Genomic DNA, 18,848 nt, shown 5'->3' with positions numbered 1-18,848 from the left:
GCACCACGCGTCCGACGCAGGCCAGTGGCTCCACTTGACCAGGGACAGGAAGGACTCCTTTCAACTCCACTCGACTCGACGCGGGAGTGCTGGCAGCCAAGTGCCAACGAACTGCTCAGTGCCAACTGGGTGTGCTCTCGTGTGTCTCCTGCGACTCCCTACAACCCGAACTGCACTCGAACTGCGACTGGAATGGCGTGTCCTCTCCAACTCTCCACCACCGCTCAACTCTCTGGTGCCTGCCTGCGTCTGCCACGAAATGGCGTCCGACCGTCGCCTATATTGGTGGCCGATGACGTCACATTGGCACACTCCTCAGCCAATCAAAGCCTCCCGCGACTCCTGACATCTCCCCCCTCCGCCACCCTGCGGTCCCGGCATAACACGTGCCGGCCAGGTTTGTAGGCCTTTGGAGGTGTACACGGTGGCGGCCAATTGTGGCGGTGTTTTTGACCTGGTTTCCTGTCAATTTAATACGAAGTCCTTGTCAGGGAAAGGGGATTATTTAATGTTGCGCTAAGGACCTAACTAATGTTTATGTGGTTTGCAGTGCCATAAAGGACAAAGGTTTGATTACTAGGTGATACTCACAGGGGCGTTACCTTTAATCCCTCACTATTTAACACTCGAATCTCCAGGTAGATCCACACTCATACATCTTACCCCGACAACCGCCTGAACATCAATAACTTATAACATGTAGAGTCCCTGTCACGACAGCCGAATACCTACCTATTCAGATCTACCTAGCTCTAGATGTTGCATTACCAAATTCATAACACAGCCCCCCCCCTGGAACCGTAGCTCCTGCAAGGTTCACCGCAGGGCTACCATTCCAGCCTTAACACTTACTGTCACACACTTAATTAACCTATGAAATAAATCAGGAAGGGCTGTGGGAAGTGAGTCGGACTACCTACCTACACTTCCTTAACATGCTGAACCCCTTAACCATCATGCAAGTATGTACATCTTCTTCGTTGTTCCTGTGGAGGGAGGAAACAACAACACACAACACTAACTTAACCACAAAACTTAACCATCTTTCCAAAACTCAAAACTCTAACCTTTGTACATACCCCGGTCTACAGACCGCATCCCCCGGTGGATGCCACAAGACTCAACCTTGCCTGCGGGGCCATCCCCAATGCATCCCCCTAAATTTCCACGGGCCCCGTCCAGATGTTACAGGTGAGTGACACGGCTCGGTGGATTTCGCCCACATTCATGCAACACAGACCCCTTAACCACTCATTCTCATTCCATAGGTCATCAAGGCATTGCAAAAATCAACAAAGCACTTATTCCCAATACACCCCCTGCAGGACCATGGCATTGATGTCATTCACGTGTGTGTGCATTCCTCAACTAGGCAGCGGGGAGGTACCGCACAAAAAGATGGTGGGGGCGCATCAGGCTGTGGTGCCCGCAGTCCCAAAAACAAGTCAACCGACTTACAAGTTCATTGCCCCCCCCCCTTTACCTCTTGGCCCCGTGACAGCCCAACAGCCCCTTTCCGCCGTTACCTCGCCGGTGAGGGTCTCCACACACCAGGCTCCTTTGCCTCCTGCTTTCGCGCAGCAACACGGGTCACCGGGGGACTTCCTCACCCCGCGGCGCCCAACCAGACCCTCCACCGACGAGCTCCAATTTCCAGTTACCACCGGCTGCCAGGGGTAATTGCCGCAGAGGGGGGCCCGCAGGCATCGCTCCTCAGAGCTTGCTCTGTACCTGCGGACACACACACCTTCCCCACCCACAAGACCCCAAAACACACTTCCTCCCCCGCTGCCATTCAATTCTCCACACGACTCAGCACAATTCAGTACAATTCTTGGTGTAAAAGGTGTTACAAGGCTTGCCATGGCCTGTCACATGTGAAATCCCCCAGTTCACATTTAAACCATCACACATTTCCAAAAGCACATTTCCAAAAGCACAAGTATCGCCCCTCATTATCTCCAATAATCATCACTCACTCTCCAGGTTCCACTCTCACGACCACATCAAAACACCTAACCACAACACAGAAACATACGCCACCCACAAGACACTGTGTGGCTCCCATTCCATCCCCTCACCGGCCATGTCATCACTCACACCCGCCTCCCAACTCCAAATTACATGTCCCCAATTTCCCAAAGCAAATCCTGAAGCCTGGGACAGTACTCCTCAAAACACTCACCTCAAGTGCAGGTAGTTGCAGGTTGGTCAGGTCCAAGAGTGTCATCCACCCATACAATTCCCAAAATTTCACATTGGGCCTACCAAATACTTCCAAATTTCTCTTTTGTCCCCACTACACTGGCAGGTATGTGGATCCGCATCCAACGGTGATCATCACTACACAACTACCTGTGGCCACGACAGCTCTGCACCTCTACCGTGCAAGGGTCACCGGGACAAGGTGAGCAGTCGAAACGCCAACATGGCCCATGAGTGTCCATAAGGGTGCGACCCACCATCCATCCTTCGGCCCCCCTGCGAGGAACACAGCTGCAGCAGCCCCAGCTGGCCAATGTGGTGAGCACTTGCTGCCACAACACACACTACCGCACACACAACCTCGGCCCTGGGGGGCACGGTCGCAGTGCGTGGCATCCCTACAGCCACGTCCCCTGCACCTCCCCATCATCCCCCAGTCCGACTACAGAACTGCAGCCCCCCAGTGCTCACCCACACTTGACCACACCAAGGTCCAGTCAACAGCCATGCTCCACCAGGAGACCCACCCAGAAGACATGGTCCACACACCTCGGACACGCACAGCACCACGTTGACCCTCAGGCTACACAACTACATCCCCATCATCCCGCGTCCCAAATATCAGCACAGTTGCCCCCGCCACCAGTTGAAAGCTGTGTCTTGCTACCCTATTAATTTCATCACAGCCTCCAACACTTTGGTCTACACACCTGGATCAATAATGGCGTCACTGTACAGTGTCCACCATGGCATTTCAAAATCCACCCTTAAATTTCCATCTAACCCACAGATTACCCATGCCAACCATTTGTCACATTTCACTCACCTCACCAAAGAAGGATGCTTTGCCATACACATGCCAGCCGAGCATGGCCCATATGCTCGGCGCGTTACACATCTCCCGATTCACATCCCCATGGCTCTCTTCCCAACCCGAGAGTCCATAAATCATAACGGAGCATCTGTGGAAGGTCACTCACACCATCACGTTCCACAGATGCCCCAATGGTTGTCCGGCAGGCTATCTCCATCCCTGTCCATTCGGTTTGACCCGCGTCCATCGACCAACACGGCATGGCAGGTCATCACATGCCAGTTGTCCCAAAGTCTCAGGGAGAGGGTGTCAGGTCGCATGCCCGGGTGATCACTACATCAGGCCCAAGCTGGCCATCTGCGGTGCCACCACCAAAGCGCGACCCACAACACCTCCCCCCAGTGGTCCTCAATATTTGCCATCCCAGGCTTGAGAAACCACCTCGGACCTCCCTGGAGGTCTTAACCCCCACCAGGGTCCGGTGACCCTGCCGGCCCGAGCCACCAGCTCGGACGGCGCCCCGACGGACAAGGGACGCCACACTCCACCAGACCCCCCGTGGGACCCAGGTCGTACCTCGACACCCAAGGCTGGACCCCACGTCCAAATCTCGCCATCACAGCCCCCCAGCTGGCCGGCATACCCAAATTTTGAAAGGGGCAACTTTTGCCCGAGGCCATCACCCATGACCTCTCCATGTCCAAATCCCGCAGCCCGGGGACCAATCCCCACCATGGCTGCTCCAAATCAATTTCCCATTGTAATTTTATTTTACATTTTATTTTACAAATTTTCATTCCCATTGCCAACCCGCAGCTGCAGGGAACAACCTCTACCACCGGTTGTTCTGCCCCTCCCTGCAGTTGATCCAAATTCCCTACAGGGACCAAATCTCCAGAAGCTCTATCTCCCGATCCTCCAAGATCCAAATCCAGCCCGGAGCCAACACACTCCCCCAACTGGTTGTCCAATTTTGGAGCCTCTGTTTCCAAATAGCAGTGTACAGTGAGCGTCCCCTCGGTCATTCCAACCACCTCCTCGGACCAACTCACCTCTTCCCCCAGACTCCTTTGGGCCTGAACAAGCTCTACCTCCATGGGACTGTCACAGGTCTCCAGCCGCTGGATCAACTCATCCTCATCATTAGAAATCATTCCTGGCCCCGCCAGGCTTTGATCAATATCCCCAATAAATACCCGGTCCGGCTCTATCGCATGGACCCCCAAAAACTCTACCCCCTCTTGCTCCGCACCACCGCCCTGGTGCTGCACAATTCCAAATTCATCCCCCGGTTGGGGTGTTGTGACATCCACACGGTCCCGATAAACAACCAGGCCAGAATGTGGGAAACATTCCCCATTACAACTCTCACATTCCAAATTTCCTTCCCCGCTCACCTGTGGACTCTCCACGTTTACCTGCAGGCATTCCCCCTCTACCTGTACACATTCCCCATCCACCTGTGGACATTCCCCATCCACCTGTGGACATTCCCCATCCACCTGTGGACATTCCCCATCCACCTGTGGACCTGCGGTCTCCCCATTTACTTCAATTGCCATTCCCTGTGCAATTCCCAATTTTGCCATTCCCGGCTCCTGAGCCCCGTGCACATCTGCATGGGCCGTACTCTCTCCTGTTCCCAATCTAGCTTCCCCCCGTTCCGATTCAATTTTTGCCACCTTTGGCTTCTCCTGTGCCCCCATTTGAGTTTCTACTTTACCCTCAAATTTCCCCAGTCTGTCCGTAATTTGGTTTTGCACTCTCCCTTCTATGCCATCAATTCGTTCCCCCAGCTGCTGTGCCATTTCCCCAATTTTTCCTTCCATACTGTTTTCTAACCCCTCTAACCCATTTTTCACTCCCTCTATCTGATTCTCCTGGGCAGCCATTCTATTTTCTACCCCCATTAACCCATTTTTCACCTCTTTTATCCCGTTGTCTAACCCCTCAAAATTATTGTCTAACTTCCCGATTTTCTTGTCTAACTCCTCAAAATTATTGTCTAACTTCTCACCGGTACCCCTCGCTTCGTCCCTCATTACCCCCATTTGGCCCTCTAATCGCTCACCCTGAGCATCCATCCGGTTCCCCAATCGCTCACTCTGAGCCCTCATGTCTTTTATTAAATTTACTATGGTCTGGAGATCTATCGGGGCCGTCCCAGCGGCGGGGAAAGTTCCAACGCTATCCTCCTTATCCCCCATTTCCGGCTCACTCCCGACGCTGACGGAGGCCTCACTACGCACCTCCATTTCGTCGACCTCCGACATCCGCTTTCCGGAAGGTCGTACCCCGCGCGCGTATTTATTTTAATAATTCCTGAAACACAATTTAAATTTGACGAAGACGCGATATCGCGCTCCGTTTGCCCAATTGATTATCAAATTTCTCCGCCTCAACTATAAAAATTTTGCGTTCGAACGTCGAGCGCAATGTACGCCCGACCGTGTCGATGTTGCCCCGCGGACAAAAAAATTTGTCCGACCGTGTCGATGTCTCGCCGCGGACAAAAAAATTTGTCCGACGGGTTCAAATCCCACTCCTGACACCACTTGTCGCGTAACCGTGGTTAACACCACAGTTACGGATGACCGATTTGCGAGACTTTAACTCCCGAGGCGAACACTCAATGGCGGACTCAAGTTCAACACCAACGCGCGGAATGGCGGGACGCAGCGAAGGCTCCGCAACCTTATCTATTAAAATCAAACACCCAGGAAAACTGCGTTCAGATATTATGTACAAAAAGTAATATAAGGGTTTATTAGGAAAAGTAAAGCCAGTGAAAAAGCCCGCCGGTAAATCTAATAACTCTAATAAACCTAAATCGGGACGTCCCCACACGACTGACAGCAAACACAAACGAGGGAGATTAATCACGAAAATAACACGTCCCGTCGTTCAAAATATACGCGGAGATCGGGCTTATCTGTCTTTGTCGTCTTGTATTGTTGGTGTCCAGCACCGCTCCTTCCGGCCCGATCGCACACCACGAGGCCCCTCGCTCCAAGCACCACGCGTCCGACGCAGGCCAGCGGCTCCACTTGACCAGGGACAGGAAGGACTCCTTTCAACTCCACTCGACTCGACGCGGGAGTGCTGGCAGCCAAGTGCCAACGAACTGCTCAGTGCCAACTGGGTGTGCTCTCGTGTGTCTCCTGCGACTCCCTACAACCCGAACTGCACTCGAACTGCGACTGGAATGGCGTGTCCTCTCCAACTCTCCACCACCGCTCAACTCTCTGGTGCCTGCCTGCGTCTGCCACGAAATGGCGTCCGACCGTCGCCTATATTGGTGGCCGATGACGTCACATTGGCGCACTCCTCAGCCAATCAAAGCCTCCCGCGACTCCTGACATCTCCCCCCTCCGCCACCCTGCGGTCCCGGCATAACACGTGCCGGCCAGGTTTGTAGGCCTTTGGAGGTGTACACGGTGGCGGCCAATTGTGGCGGTGTTTTTGACCTGGTTTCCTGTCAATTTAATACGAAGTCCTTGTCAGGGAAAGGGGATTATTTAATGTTGCGCTAAGGACCTAACTAATGTTTATGTGGTTTGCAGTGCCATAAAGGACAAAGGTTTGATTACTAGGTGATACTCACAGGGGCGTTACCTTTAATCCCTCACTATTTAACACTCGAATCTCCAGGTAGATCCACACTCATACATCTTACCCCGACAACCGCCTGAACATCAATAACTTATTACATGTAGAGTCCCTGTCACGACAGCCGAATACCTACCTATTCAGATCTACCTAGCTCTAGATGTTGCATTACCAAATTCATAACAGTATTATTGTAGGCCCACTACTTTTATTTTTCTCTGCATGAGCAAGGATAATGGAAGGGCAAGGTTGAATTAACAGTGGGATATAGCGGGCAACAATTGGGTACAAGGAACCACCTTAGTTTATTGGTTACTAGCAGTACCCGACGTTGCCCGGTACCTGCTTTTTTTGTTGCACAATCAACTTGTTTTTTTCTTCTATTTTTTGTGGGTGCCCACCACACTTTCCTACACCCACCCACTATGGAATGTGGTCGGGGATCATTTACTATTACCTTTTACATAGCTACAAGGTCTTAAGCAACATCGAGCAATGTAAATGTAATGTAAATTGTAAGCAATGTAAATCGAGCAAACGTGCCCCAAGCCCTCTTCCTCCTACACATCTCCCTGCTCTCAAATGTTGTGTTTGTGTGCTTCCCCTTCTCTCCCCATCTTGTCTTCCGCTCCCTCTTTTTATCTATTTTGTTTGTCTGGTTGATTTGTTTGTGAAGTAAATGTTAGCTCTTTCACGAGCCTCGATTCAGTATACAAAAAAAAATAAAAAATAAAAATAGAAATCCCCCCAAAAAAATCAAACTTTTTTTTTTCAAAAGCTTCAAAACAAATTGGACAAAAACACTCTCAGGTGCTCACTGATGAACCTCTGAAGGTTTGATGAATATCTGTTCAGCTATCCCTGAGAAAAATGGCGACACACAGACAAATGGCTATCATATAGTATATATATATATATTATATATATATATTGTTGCGGCAACGGGGGACGGCTCTCCCGTTAGCAAGGGGTGGTTAGCCCCTTGTCCTGTTAAGCTGGCCGTCTCCCCGGTCCTGGAACTATCCCGCTTCTTCGTGGGGTGAGATTGGCTGAGGTGATTGGTCAAGGGAGTCCCGTACACCTCCGCCAACCTCTCCACGAAGCCGGTGGATAGCCCCGTTCGAGACCACGGGCAAGATGTTATTTGTCGAGCGGTTTTTAGCAGCCCGCGATTCGAACCATTAGCAAAGACTAAACCCGATCCTAAACGTTGGCCAAATCGTGCCACAGGTGTTCAATGTGGAAACCTCTAAAGCGACCGAATGTGAAGAAGCAAAAGGGGTAAAGAAAGAACACAGGGATTTATTAATTATTTACACACAACCAAAGCAAGAGAAGAAAAGAAATGTAATTTACAGGGAAAAATAGAAGACACAGTGCAGTTATTAACTTATACAAGCTTACTTATACCCAGGACAATACAGACAGAACGAACTCACTCACACGAATAGGGAATTGCAGATTGGATTGGCTGGAGGGAGAGGAAGGTGGGACCACAGGGCTGGAAGGTTTGGCAGGGTGGCACAGCAAGCAGGTCCTCTCCGGGCTGGAAGCGGGCAAGGCGGCGGCAAGCACACGTATTTTCATTGCACGCGGCAGGGGCTGGTTGTCGCTGCACGCCTCTGGCTCCCTCGGTCATCTGCTGGGTGGGGCTTCCCTCTACGGGTTATATAGCCATGCCCTACCCAGCCATAGCCACACCTTACCAAGCCGTGCCCACCGAGTCCTGGTTGGGCGCAAGGGCTTCCTGGCTCCACCTCCTGAAGACGATGGGCCGGCCACGCCCTTCTCCCCCGAGTTGACCGCGTGCGTAATGGAGTTTGGGGTGAAGAAAACAGCCCAATGCAACGGTGGCGAACGCCGCAGAAAACAGCCCAATGTTACTGGCACTTCGAAGAGATGATTTGGGGGAAACTTGAAAAAGGAACTATCTTATGTCATTTGGTGCAATGCAGAGTCAACTAGTGGGAAACAGAGCCTTAAACTAACATCGAATAAGAAATAACTATAGAGAGGTTCTATGGTGGCCTACGTGCTTGTACATGGACTAGCTAAGGCATGGACCTTTGACCTTTACACAAATGGAGGTATTTACAAGAATCATTACAATTTACAGAGGGTGATATTTACAACAATTACAATGTGCAGGATTCTCAAATCTGCAACAATATATATAAATATGTATGCCTGGTGGTGGAGGTATGCTCTCTACTGAGTGCCTTTCTAGTTTAAAATGTATTTACAGAGATTGTTGATCATGGAAGAGCTGAATGACAGTGGTATGGTTGTCACAGTTATATAGCAGAGGGAGTTGATGTAGAAGGGAGGATGGATAAATGGGAAGTGAATAAACAGAGGAAGCATTGATAGGAGCATACAAACAGGACAAGGAAACCATGTGGGTTCAGTAGACAGCAAACGTTGGCAACGTAAATGTGGAAAAGTGTGGGTGAACTGGACAGGCGAGTCAAGATAAAAGTAAGATTCAAGATTCAAGATTCAAGAGTAAGATAAAAGATTCTGAATAGGAAGAGGTGATAAACTGAAATGGCAATGGATCGCCAATTTAAAGAAAGTATCTCCTTTATCACTTTGCTGATGACCAACTGTGCCATAAATTTCTCATCGATCCTTACAACAAACAATCTGCTGCCAAATATCTTCCCTGACCTTCATAAATTCAGAGCTTAACATGGAACATGCCTTTTAACCCAGACAACTATTATGTCCTCATAGTATCAGATTTCAGGAAAGATCACATGAAAATTCCCTCAATCGTATTATTTGGTCAACCACAAACAGAGGTTCAATCACTGGATCTTCTTGGTGTCACCATCAGTCATGACCTGTCCTGGACAGACTGAATTTCAAAGCAGGCCTGATGAGGTAGACACCATCTCAACTTCCTCTGTAGAGTTAAGTTGGCCTTTGGTGTTTTTCAGGTTCTCAACCTATTAGGTAATCATGAGGACTTTGACAGAATATGGGTAGCCACTTTAAGCCAGGAACGTTACATTGCATCTGCAACTTATTGATGCTGTAGAGACCAAAGCTTTGAGAATCGTTGATATGTTGTGTCAATGCCAATCTTGGGGCAATGGGGCATGCTCCTCTCATACCACTGGCAGATTGCAAGCCTCCCCCATCCCCTCCCAAACTCTTTTCTGGCGTTGCAGCCTCTAACTCTTGCTTTGGTTGGTCAAGCAGGTTTCATGTTCAACCCAATCTGTCTGATGGTCTCCAGAAGTACTTGTTTGGTTAAATAAATTCAGGTTCACAGCTTACCTCGAGCTATTAAATTGACCTTTTTCCAATCTTCTTTTGTACTTTCTTCCAGATTATATCCAGTCATACTTCTTGCTTCAGTTATTTAAGTTGTGAGCTTCATCCCTTCATGTGTAATCCTATGTTTACGCTTCAGCTGTTCTACTCTTCCGATATCCTTTCACCAGCTTGCACTGCACTTCCCACACTGTCTTTACATATGCTTCTCAGCCATCTGTGTCTCAGCTGTTCTATGAGGTGAGATGTCTTTGAAAAAAAGTTACTGATTCAATAGTCTTCAGAAATTTCTTATTGCTTTGTCGGTTTTCTATTTTCGAAAAACAAAACGTGCGAAAAATGGATATTTGCATTTAATGGAAAAAAAAAAGCCAGTGTAAAGACTGTCGCCATTACTTATGGAGAACATATTTGGCCTATTGTTGACAACCCAATGATAAGGCAACATGTTTACAGACTGACAGTGCGTAAACGCAGTTCAGGAAGACAAAAACATATGGACACTGCGCAAAGTGCGCATTGCAAATGAGTGAGTAGTAGAATGGTAGAAGAGGGAGAAGGCAACTATAAAGATAGGGGGAGAGGGGATTAGCAATATTAGATGACATTGGGGTGGATAAAGAAGAAAGTATCAGGTGATGAACAGCACTCTCAAAAAACTGTAGAGAAGAGCACAAGGGAGCAGACAAAGGGAGTTGGTTCCACAGATGGAAGAAGGAATATAGTGGTAAGCAGCCGCGTTGGACTTGAGGGATAGAAACCAGATGTGAGGTCAAGATAGAATGTTTATGAGTTGGTGAAGGGGAGGAGGCTTCAGGTGAACGATGGAAAAGATGGGTGAAGTGAAAATAGAAATGAGGCAATAGAAGTCCCACCAACCTGCTTAATGTGGGTGAGAAACAGACCTTGGGAATCAGCCTTTTGCCAAGAGATTTCAAATCCTTGAACGTGACCACCTTGAGGGAAGCAACATGGGAAGCAAGTTGCAGCCCAGAGTGGGAAGCTATACTCTATGGTACTTAGGAATTAACAAAGCCTTGTACATTGTGTTAAGCTTTGTGTGGCTCAGAATTGACTTGGCTTGGCAGTCAATACCAAGGTGCTGGCCAGCCTTAGAGGCAGTTTGGAGATATGGCACACCTCACATAGATAGGGAGACCTTGGAGCTCCAGAGATTGCATATCTTTTCTAGGGCTTGGCAAATAAAGAAAACTGAAGGGAGGGGGGTGTTCAACATCAAAGCCTTATTGCGAGACAGATCAAGAGCTTCGGACTGCATTGCATTGAAAGACAAATTTCTCCAGATGTCTGACCAACGACTTGTTTTTTTATGCCTCCGCCCCCGAAGGTGGCCGGAGGCATTATGCTTTCAGGATGTTCGTGCGTCCATGCGGGCTAAACCTCGATTTTCTCAGCAACCACGTGTCCGACTGAGACGAAACTTTCAGGGTAGGAGTGACACCCATGCAGAATGTTTTTATCATAATTGTGACGGCATAGGTCACGTGGTATGGCAGCCATCTTGGAATAAATGCAAATAATAAACAAAAATATTTCTCGGAAACCACTGGATGGAAAAATTTGAAACTTGGTACATTATCAAGTCCTCCCAATAGGTAACCAAAGCATGATAACAATGACATCATAGGTGAAGTGGTATACCAGCCAAAAATGTTTTAATCAAACTCTTTATCTTAAAAATCTGAAATTGCATGCACATGACCTATGACCCATTTGTATTGAAATATTACATTTATGACATCATAGGTCACATGGTTTGGCAGCCATATTGGATTTAACCTAAAACCTTATAAAAACATTTTCTCCCAAACCACCAAATCAATTGACTCAAAACTTTACGTGTGTCATTGACTAGGCATGGTGATTAAAATATGATCATGACAAACATAATTGGTCACATGGTGTAGCAGCCATATTGGATTGAAGGAAAATACTAAATAATTATATCTCTGAAACCAGTTACCCTATCAATGCGAAATTTTAAAATTATTATCTAACACCATTGTTGCATATAGTTTGAAAATGATGACATCATCGGTCATGTGGTTTGGCAGCCATCTTGGATAGAAAAACGAACCTTATCCGATCAACACGAAACTTCACAAATGATCCCCCACCCATACATATGCAGAGTGTACATTTTTAAAGGTCATATGTCACGTGGTGTGGCAGCCATATTAGCCTGAAAGCCGATATTTAAAAAAAATCCCTTCTCTGAAACCGCTTCACCAATCAATGTGAAACCTGTCATGGTTGGTGAAAATGTGATACTTGAAAACAGCTGAAGGGATTAAAATCAAACTTGTTTATTTTTAGGACAGTGAACAATGGCATCTACCCATTGTGGGACTATATGGAGGCATATTGGCAACACAGTCGCATTGCTCTATTTTTCCTTGATCTGCAGACATCGTCTGTCTGCCCTGTCTCAGACATCTCATCTCAGAAATCTTTCAATCTCAGACAGCAGTCTTCCTCTCAAAAGGTGCACTGTCCTGCATAGGGTGGAGCCATCAGCAAAATGGTACAGAGGATTTTTCAGGGAAGTCATTGATATTGACCAAGAACTAGGTCGGTTGTAAAATGCTGCCCTGCAGCACATCAAGCTCAAAAGGAAGATTACAAGAAAGAATAACCATCGAGAGCCACCCGTTGCTTCAACTTATAGAGAAAATCGGTAAAGGATAGATATGTGTTAAATTCTGCCAAGAAAACAAGCGTTACGCCTAGGTCCCCCGTCGGGGAAGTGATGTGAGTTGACAAAGTGGAAGACGCAGAAAACATGCTGTGATTATTTTTTTTATTTTTTTTGTATACAGAGTTGAGGCTCATGAAAGAGCTAACATTTATCAAACAAACAAATCAAACAAACAAGCAAACAAAGTATATAAAAAGGGGAGCGGTCGACAAGATGGGGAGAGAAGGGGAGGAAGCACACAAACACAACATTTGAGAGCAGGGACATCGGGAGATGTTTTTGGAGGGAGAGGGCCTGGGAGGAGGCAGGATAGGCATAAAACGCAAGGACGCCAAGGACTTCCAGGAAAGAAGTCAAAAGTCACCTCAAAAAAGTGGATTTGGGGTGAAATTAGCGGGGGTAGAAAAGATCAAGGTTTTGGATTGGGGAAGATAAGAGATGGTGGTGAACAGCCGTTTTAAAGACCTGGAGGGAGGAGTGGGATTGAAGACAGTGAGGGAGTTTGTTCCAGAGGCGGGAGAAAAGAGGAATGAAGGTGAGCAGAGAGTCTTGATTTTGGCAGTTTAACCACAAGAGGGTTGCAGGCAGATCTTGTGCGACCTGCAGGAATATTTGGGGGACAGAGCCCAGAGAGAGCTGGGGGAGCAAGGCTGGAGAGGAGTCGGTAGAAGACGGAAAGACCACCAACCTGCCTGCGGTGATTAATTGAAAGGCCCTCGGAGATAGCGTCATCGCGGGAGATTCCAATGATTCTGAACGCTTTGGTTTCAACAGCGTGAAGACGAGCTAGGTGTGAGGCAGGAGCACCAGCCCAGAGGGGAGAGCAGTACTCCATTGAGCTGTGGATGAAAGCCTTGTATGTGGTGAGGAGCTCAGGTGTGCCAAGGAAGGACTTCGCACGACGGAGGATGCCCAATCGGCGACTGGCTTTGGAGGCCAGCTTGGAAATGTGGTTTTCCCAGGAAAGATCATGGCAGATAGTGAGACCCAAAAGCTTGAGTGACAGAACTTCTTGGAGAGGATTATTCAGAAAGTAGATGGGAGGGATGTCCAGTCGGTCTTTTCGGAGAGACATCGTAAGAGTGTGAGATTTGTCAGGATTGAAAGACATGTTCCACTTGTTTGCCCAGTCTAATTTTGTCCAGGTCTGCAGAGAGTGAGGAGGCTGCAGACTGCCGATCTGAGGGATGAGGAATGGAGCGGCAGAGAGTGGAGTCATCAGCAAAGAGATAGAGAGGATTTTCAAGAGAGTCAGAGAGATCATTGATGAAGACCAGAAAAAGCACAGGGCCCAGAACACTGCCTTGGGGAACTCCAGCCTGAACAGGAAGAGGAGATGAGAGAAACCCATTCAGGGCCACACGTTGACTACGACTAGAGAGGAAGTCCGCCAGCCATGCGTGGAGATTTCCATGGATACCAAAGGAGGAGGGTTTGGTGAGCAGAGCGGGGTGCCAGACCGTATCGAAGGCACGTGATATGTCGAGGGAGACAGCTCTAATTTCCTGTTTGGCATTGAGGACCTCCATCCATTGTTGAGACAGCAGAAGCAGCATGTCCAGAGTAGAGTGACCTGGTCTGAAACCAAATTGATGATCAGAGATCAAGCCATTGGAGAAGAGGAAAGATTTCATATCCGAAGCAATGATGGATTCCATGACTTTGCTGATAATTGGGAGAAGGCTGATTGGTCTGTAGTTGCTAGGATCTGTTTTTGCACCTTTTTTGTGAAAAGTGGTGATGTTGGCTGATTTCCAAGCAGATGGCAGTTGACCTTGAGCAAAAGAGAGGGTGAAGAGAACAGAGAGAGGGAGTGAAAGAGCGGAAGAACAGGATTTTAGGACCCGTGGGCTGATGCCGTCAGGTCCAGTTGCAGAATCAGAGTCGAGGGTTGACAGAAACGTTTCCACCTTGTCAGGAGGAAAGGACACGGAGTACAGGAGCAGCTGGGTACGACTGGGTATGGTGGGTACAGAGAGGGATGGGTTTGGGACACAAGATTTAGAGGCAAACACAGAGTTGAGGCATTCAGATTTTTCAGGTGCGGAGTCAGCTGTGTAGCCGTTTGAGGTAAGGGAGGGGATGGAGGGGGAACAAACACCAGAAACAGATTTGACCAGACGCCACCAGGATTTGGAAGAGGGAGACAGATAAGAGAGTTCGGTCTTGAGAACGGAGAGATAGTTTCCTGGCTCTCCTGAGGGTGGACACACACTTGTTTCGGGCTTTGTGAAAGGAAATGAGATTTCCTTCCATTGGATTTGCTTTCCAGGAGACGAAGGCAAGTTGTTTCTGGGCAACAGCCTCACCACAAGATTCCATGTGCCATGGATGGGAGGAAGGGTATGACAACTGAAGACGAGATGGGATAAATCTGTGCATGAGAGAGAGCAATTTTCTTTGGAAGAATTCCCAGGATGAGTTGATGTCAGAGGTGGTAGAGATGGGAGACCAGTCCAGATGATTGATGGCTGCTTGAAGACCGTGCCAGTTGGCCTGAGTGAAATGCCAGACTCGTCGACGCTGAGCAGGCTCCCTGAGAATGGTCAGAGAGATGTCCACTTTAACAAGCACATGATCAGATGATCCGATTGGAGCAGAAGAAGAGCAGCAGACATTTTCAGGGAAGTTAGTCATAAGCAAGCCCAGAAGAGAAGATGCTCCGTTGACTGAGATCCGGGTCGGGAAATTGACAGATTGTGTCAGTCCCAGTGAGTCACAGAAGTCCTTTGCTGAGGAGCCATGGCTGGTGAGAGAGGTACCCACACCCAGCCAACTGGCATGGTGACAATTGAAATCACCACATATGAGGAAGAGAGAGTTGGGATGAGTCGATAGAAGTTGGTCCATATTATCAGACAGCGAGATGTCGATGGAGTCATCACTGTTTGGTGGACGGTACAACACACCTGTGCGTGATATGATATTTTGCTCACAAGGTTCAGACATACATGGAGGCGGCCATCTTGGATTTCGACGTGGCGACCCAATTTTCAATAGCTTTCTTCCTTATGCCTAGATACACCCACACACCAGATTAGAAGTTGGTACTTCGCTTATTTTTCAAGATATTCCGCTCACAAAGTTCAGACATATATGGCGGCGGCTATCTTGGATTTTGACGTGGCGACCCAATTTTCAATAGCGTTCTTCCTTATGCGTAGATACACCCATACACCAGATTAGAAGTTAGTAGTTCGTTTATTTTTCAAGATATTTCGCTCACAAGGTTCAGACATATATATGGTGGCGGCCATCTTGGATTTTGACGTGGCGACCCAATTTTCAATAGGCTTCTTCCTTATGCCGAGATACATCCACACACCAGATTAGAAGTTGGTACTTCGCTTATTTTTCAAGATATTTCGCTCACAAGGTTCAGACATATATATGGTGGCGGCCATCTTGGATTTTGACGTGGCGACCCAATTTTCAATCGGCTTCTTCCTTATGCCTAGAAACACCCACACACCAGATTATAAGTTGGTACTTCGCTTATTTTTCAAGATATTCCGCTCACAAGGTTCAGACATGCATGGCATCAGACATACATGGCGGCGGCCATCTTGGATTTTGACGTGGGTTGCACCCACACACCAAATTCGAATGCGGTCCTTCGCTTACGCACGCACGCACGTACGCACGCATGCACGGACGGACGGACAGACACACGGACGGAGGGGAAAACCATAGTCCCCCCTTTCGCTCCGCGGTGCGACGGGGGACAACAATATGTGCTTGACTAAATTTTGATTATTGTTTTAGCTTAACTGCAAAATCAAGAGCCAACAAAAAGGGAGTCACATGACCAAAGTAAAAGCAAAAAGGCATCACATATGGTAGCAATAATGTACACCTGCCTATTTTATCTCATTATCTGTAACTTCATTTTGTCAGCTTACATATTCAATTCATCATAGGTTGCATGGACAAAAATATACACATCTATATATATACACATCTAGTTCTTTACAGGCATTGTAGATATTTTAAATGAAAATATTTTCACTCTTTGTGCTCCATCTTACATTAAGTTACTTTGATAGTATTGACATTTACTTTTGTACACTTAGACATGTGAACTTTGATGCGTCCATCATGCCATTCTTCTCTTACTTAAAACTACAGCTCTTCAAATGCAATGATGTACATGTCGATTTATTAATTACTAGCTGAATGCACTCGGCGTTGCCCGGGTTCTTTTTGAATGAATTTAATCTTCTGTACATAGGTCTGACGCGAGCCCAGTATCAGTTAGTGCTCAACGATTCCTTGTTCTTTCTTCTGTCGGGCCCCGCGAGAGAGAATTTTGAAATCATGTCGTCACCCTCATAACAAAAGTGCCCAAAGTCATTTTTTGGCCATTTCGAGATTTTCTGCCTTACTCACTTGTTTTATCATTTGACACCTGTAAAAATGCCCAAGTCATTGTTAACTTCCTGAACCACTTTATGTTATTCTGCCTAAGTCCGCGGTGTGATTTATTGCACTTCAAATGCAGCAGTTTTTTGCCTTTTTCTCCAAACTGCAAAAAATGACAGGCACTTTTGTTATGAGGATGACGATGTGTTGCAATCAGTCAGATATTCCTATTAAGTGCATAAGTTGTACTTCAAGAGAATTTTGAGAGGAAGAAGAAGATTTATTGCAAAATGGGCCCAGCCCGGCCGAGGCGGCCTCGACCGGCCTCGCCACCTCTTAACCTATAACCTTCCCGGGGCCCGTCCCGACATTTTTTGTTTCAGAGGTTTCCTCCTATCTTTCACCGTTCAGGAGATTAGCACGTGCAGACAAACAAACAAAAACTTTCTTTTATATATATAGAATATAGATAGACAGATGACAAGCTGCAAGCCCGTGATAAAAATATCATGATAGAAAAGTATAAATAGAAGGAAGCCTTTTATTCTTGGGCTGGTTGAAAGAGCTAAATTGAGGCAGTATTGCAATTTTCCCATTGGTTTGGATTAATTTGAACCAACCTTTACAAAACAATTGTAAATTTCCTATAACTTGGAGCAATTAACTTGTAAATAACTTCGAGCAACCTTTACGTAATTTATTGTCTCTGACGAGCATTTCCGTGTTTCGGGGTACGGGGGGGAGGGGGAGGGCAGGGGAACAGACAGGCAACATTAGCTTAATAAATATACTGCTTTTTTATTAAGACAGGCAACATTGTTAAAGTATAGAGTATTGTGAAGTTACAAAGTAATTATACATCATATTTCTTAACGGCCCAAAAAAATATCACGAGCGATCAAATAGCGGTCTGTTGCTTTATACACCACCCAGGTTCAATTCTTTCTCGGATTGAAAAATGATATTTTTCCTGTAGGTTTGGATTAATTTAATCCAACTTTTACTTTTACATAATCATTTTTCTCTCCGAGGAGCGTTTTCCATGTTTCAGGGTGTGTCAGACAGACGACGGCATTAGCCAATTATATATATTTATATAGATGATAGATGATAGATAAAGCAAATGAAATGAGGGATAAAGAAGATTGTCCTCTGCAACACAGCATCCGCAAATACATAAACTTAAGTAGAGAAAATCTCTTTTGCAGCATGGTTGATGTGAAACAAAGCGTATTTTCAAAGATAATGAGTTATATGCCGTGAAGTATATTTGTACAAATACAACACTGATGAAGTCATGAGATCGTATCATTAGGCCAGATGGGTTCCATTACTTTAATCCAATAAGGCATTTCCCAGCAAGCATATTTTTGCACCAAAAGTGTGAATAATAGAGAATGATATATACTGTATTAGCTCGCTGAGTGATAATCTCATAAAATACCGATAATCCACATGGACGTGACTTTTGTTCACAATGATGTGACGGCGATCGTTACAATGGTGTTAAAAGAAATGCATTTGCTGCGAACCCGTGCCACGCATTGAGGATGAGCAATAAATGTCAGGCTGTGAGGGAAGGAAAACCAAACGGTGAAGATTGCTTACATCACGGAAGCGATGCCATGAAGCCTCGTCCATGAAGTTGGTACCCTGGGCATGGTGGGAGTTCGAATTACAGGAACTGAACTGAAGCAAGGTCAGGAGCAGGAACCAGCAGAGGAAGAAAGAAAGCATCCTGAAAAGGTACGCAAAGAGACACAATATGTGACCTACTCTCAACCCATTTTCTCCAGAATAAACCAACACTCACGAGTCAAATTGCTCGCTGAAGATAATCATGTAAGTGCATTAAGG

At 46.9% G+C, this 18,848-nt stretch overlaps 1 protein-coding gene across 1 annotated transcript in view; it reads right to left on the bottom strand.

Annotated features, from left to right (window-relative positions):
• Nucleotides 1–18,848, bottom strand: part of SPOCK3 (SPARC (osteonectin), cwcv and kazal like domains proteoglycan 3) — a 573,699-nt gene that overhangs the window by 519,919 nt on the left and 34,932 nt on the right. The window contains exon 3 of the mRNA XM_068125117.2: nt 18,600–18,729. Within this exon, the coding sequence (XP_067981218.2) occupies nt 18,600–18,729 (130 nt within the window). The remainder of the gene's footprint in view (nt 1–18,599; nt 18,730–18,848) is intronic.

This window comes from Myxine glutinosa, chromosome 8 (assembly GCF_964187855.1).
Source record: "Myxine glutinosa chromosome 8, kmMyxGlut1.1, whole genome shotgun sequence".
Classification (NCBI taxonomy): domain Eukaryota; kingdom Metazoa; phylum Chordata; class Myxini; order Myxiniformes; family Myxinidae; genus Myxine; species Myxine glutinosa.
This window is presented reverse-complemented; position numbering and strand designations above follow the sequence as displayed.